At 41.6% G+C, this 1865-nt stretch overlaps 1 protein-coding gene across 1 annotated transcript in view; it reads right to left on the reverse strand.

Annotated features, from left to right (window-relative positions):
- Positions 1-1865, reverse strand: part of USP13 (ubiquitin specific peptidase 13) — a 154386-nt gene that overhangs the window by 23497 nt on the left and 129024 nt on the right. The window contains exon 17 of the mRNA XM_003794274.2: positions 250-393. Coding sequence (XP_003794322.2) covers positions 250-393 — 144 coding nt within the window. The remainder of the gene's footprint in view (positions 1-249; positions 394-1865) is intronic.

Consider the following 1865-nt stretch of genomic DNA (forward strand, 5'->3'; position numbering starts at 1 on the left):
TTTTTTTTTTTTTTAAGTCAACATAGGGTCTCACTCTTGCTCAGGCTGGTCTCAAACTCCTGAGTTCAATTCTAATATTTTTAAAAAGAAAAAGAGAGATGAACATCATGATTTTGTCCCCCACTGCAACAGATTATGAGCTGAGAACTCACTTTCTGGGCTCCATCCACAGGAGAAAGGGAAGGACCAAGGCTTAGCACCTCTGAGGAGCACTTTGGATGCCAAAGCCATTGTATTCCCCCCACCTACCTGGCTCTTCCATGTGCACAATGATCCAGTTGAAGGCCACCTCGGCGCCCATGTTTCCTGTGAAGTACACAGCCTTCCGACACGCTTCCAGAGGGAAGCCCATCTCGGCCAGCTGCATCACTGAGGACTCATCGACGTCTGACGCTGGAGAGCACACAGGAGAGTCCAGCTGAGAACATGAACTCCTAACTGCCCCTCTTCACCCTCTTACCCACATTACCCAAAGGAAGTACTGTTTTGCTGGGTGTGTAGACAATGTTTTTACTTTGTTTTACATTAGCCATGTAACATTAAGCTATGTGGGCTGAGTGTATATCTTTGACCTGAATAAGAACCTTATGAATCACCTGGACAGTACAAGCACTGAAAAACAATTCTCTAATCTCATGTTGGGGAGACCCACATGATTCCCAGAACCGTGAGCTCCCAGAACTATGTCCTGGGAATAACAACTTTATGTTGTTAAGGCACAATAGCTTTACACCAGCCTCTCAGATCATTCTGAAGACCTCTACAACAGCCTCTCCTATGACTGAAATTTGAAAAATATTATCCCTGGGCCCAAAGGCTGTTCTTTAAATCTCAGAGGAAGTTACAGTGGGCCTTGAGATACATCCAACAATAAGAAGTAGTCAGGTCTGGGAAATTAAGAGCCCAAATGTTAAGTACAGAAGGAAAGAATGTCTTTTTAAATTATATAAATTTAAAATATTAAAGGAGAGAGCTTTACAACTTAACTGGGGCTCAGACACAAAGGGCTTTATTTTCTCTTGTTAATAACAGACACGGGTAGATGTGTGTGTGCATCTGTGTGAGCATATACGCGTATAGTATGTACTACGTGCATGTGTTTGTATACACACATTAGCTTATATACATTCATATCTATGTGTGTACGCACACACAGACAAACACAGTGTTCTCAAATTATACAAAAAGGGGAGAAAAAAAAAACCAAAATATATTTCTTGAGTTTTCCATGTACTGAGGACTCTACTGAAAATTCTGCCAATTTTCTGGCCATCAGTGGAAGAACCGAGGAATGGAGATATCTGTTCTGCAGAAATTATATTTAAGATGCATTTACCCAAGTTCCCTATTACAAGAAGATGCATAAAACATCCTATTAAGGCCAAATGTTAAAAACAAATGATGTGGGACAACAGTGATGTCCGACTTGCATTCTAGGTCATCCTAGTGTTCTAAGAGAGAGATAAGTATTGAATTAAAAACAGGTGGTTTCCATGGTCAAATAAGTCACAAACCCACACCCTCTAGTCTCCCCTTAGATATTCCTAACACGCACTAGCGCAGTGGAAACTCAAAAGTTCTGTAATAAAGATGCCTACGGTAAAGAAACTAAAATGTTCTGTAGAACATGGCTCACCACCTTCTAAGATTCTAGTGTTCCCCAGAATGTAGTCAGACATACAGTTTAGTAAGTAGCATACATATGTCTGTAACATTAGAGTGGAAATGTATAATTCCATTTTTGTAAAGCATAAAGTGAGCCAGGCATAGGTAAAAAATAGAAGGCTATGGCTCGGCGCCTATAGCTCAACCGGCTAAGGCGCCAGCCACGTACACCCAAGGTGGCAGGTTCGAATCCCCAGCCC

Source organism: Otolemur garnettii, unplaced genomic scaffold (assembly GCF_000181295.1).
Source record: "Otolemur garnettii isolate 467f Iridium unplaced genomic scaffold, OtoGar3 scaffold00078, whole genome shotgun sequence".
Classification (NCBI taxonomy): domain Eukaryota; kingdom Metazoa; phylum Chordata; class Mammalia; order Primates; family Galagidae; genus Otolemur; species Otolemur garnettii.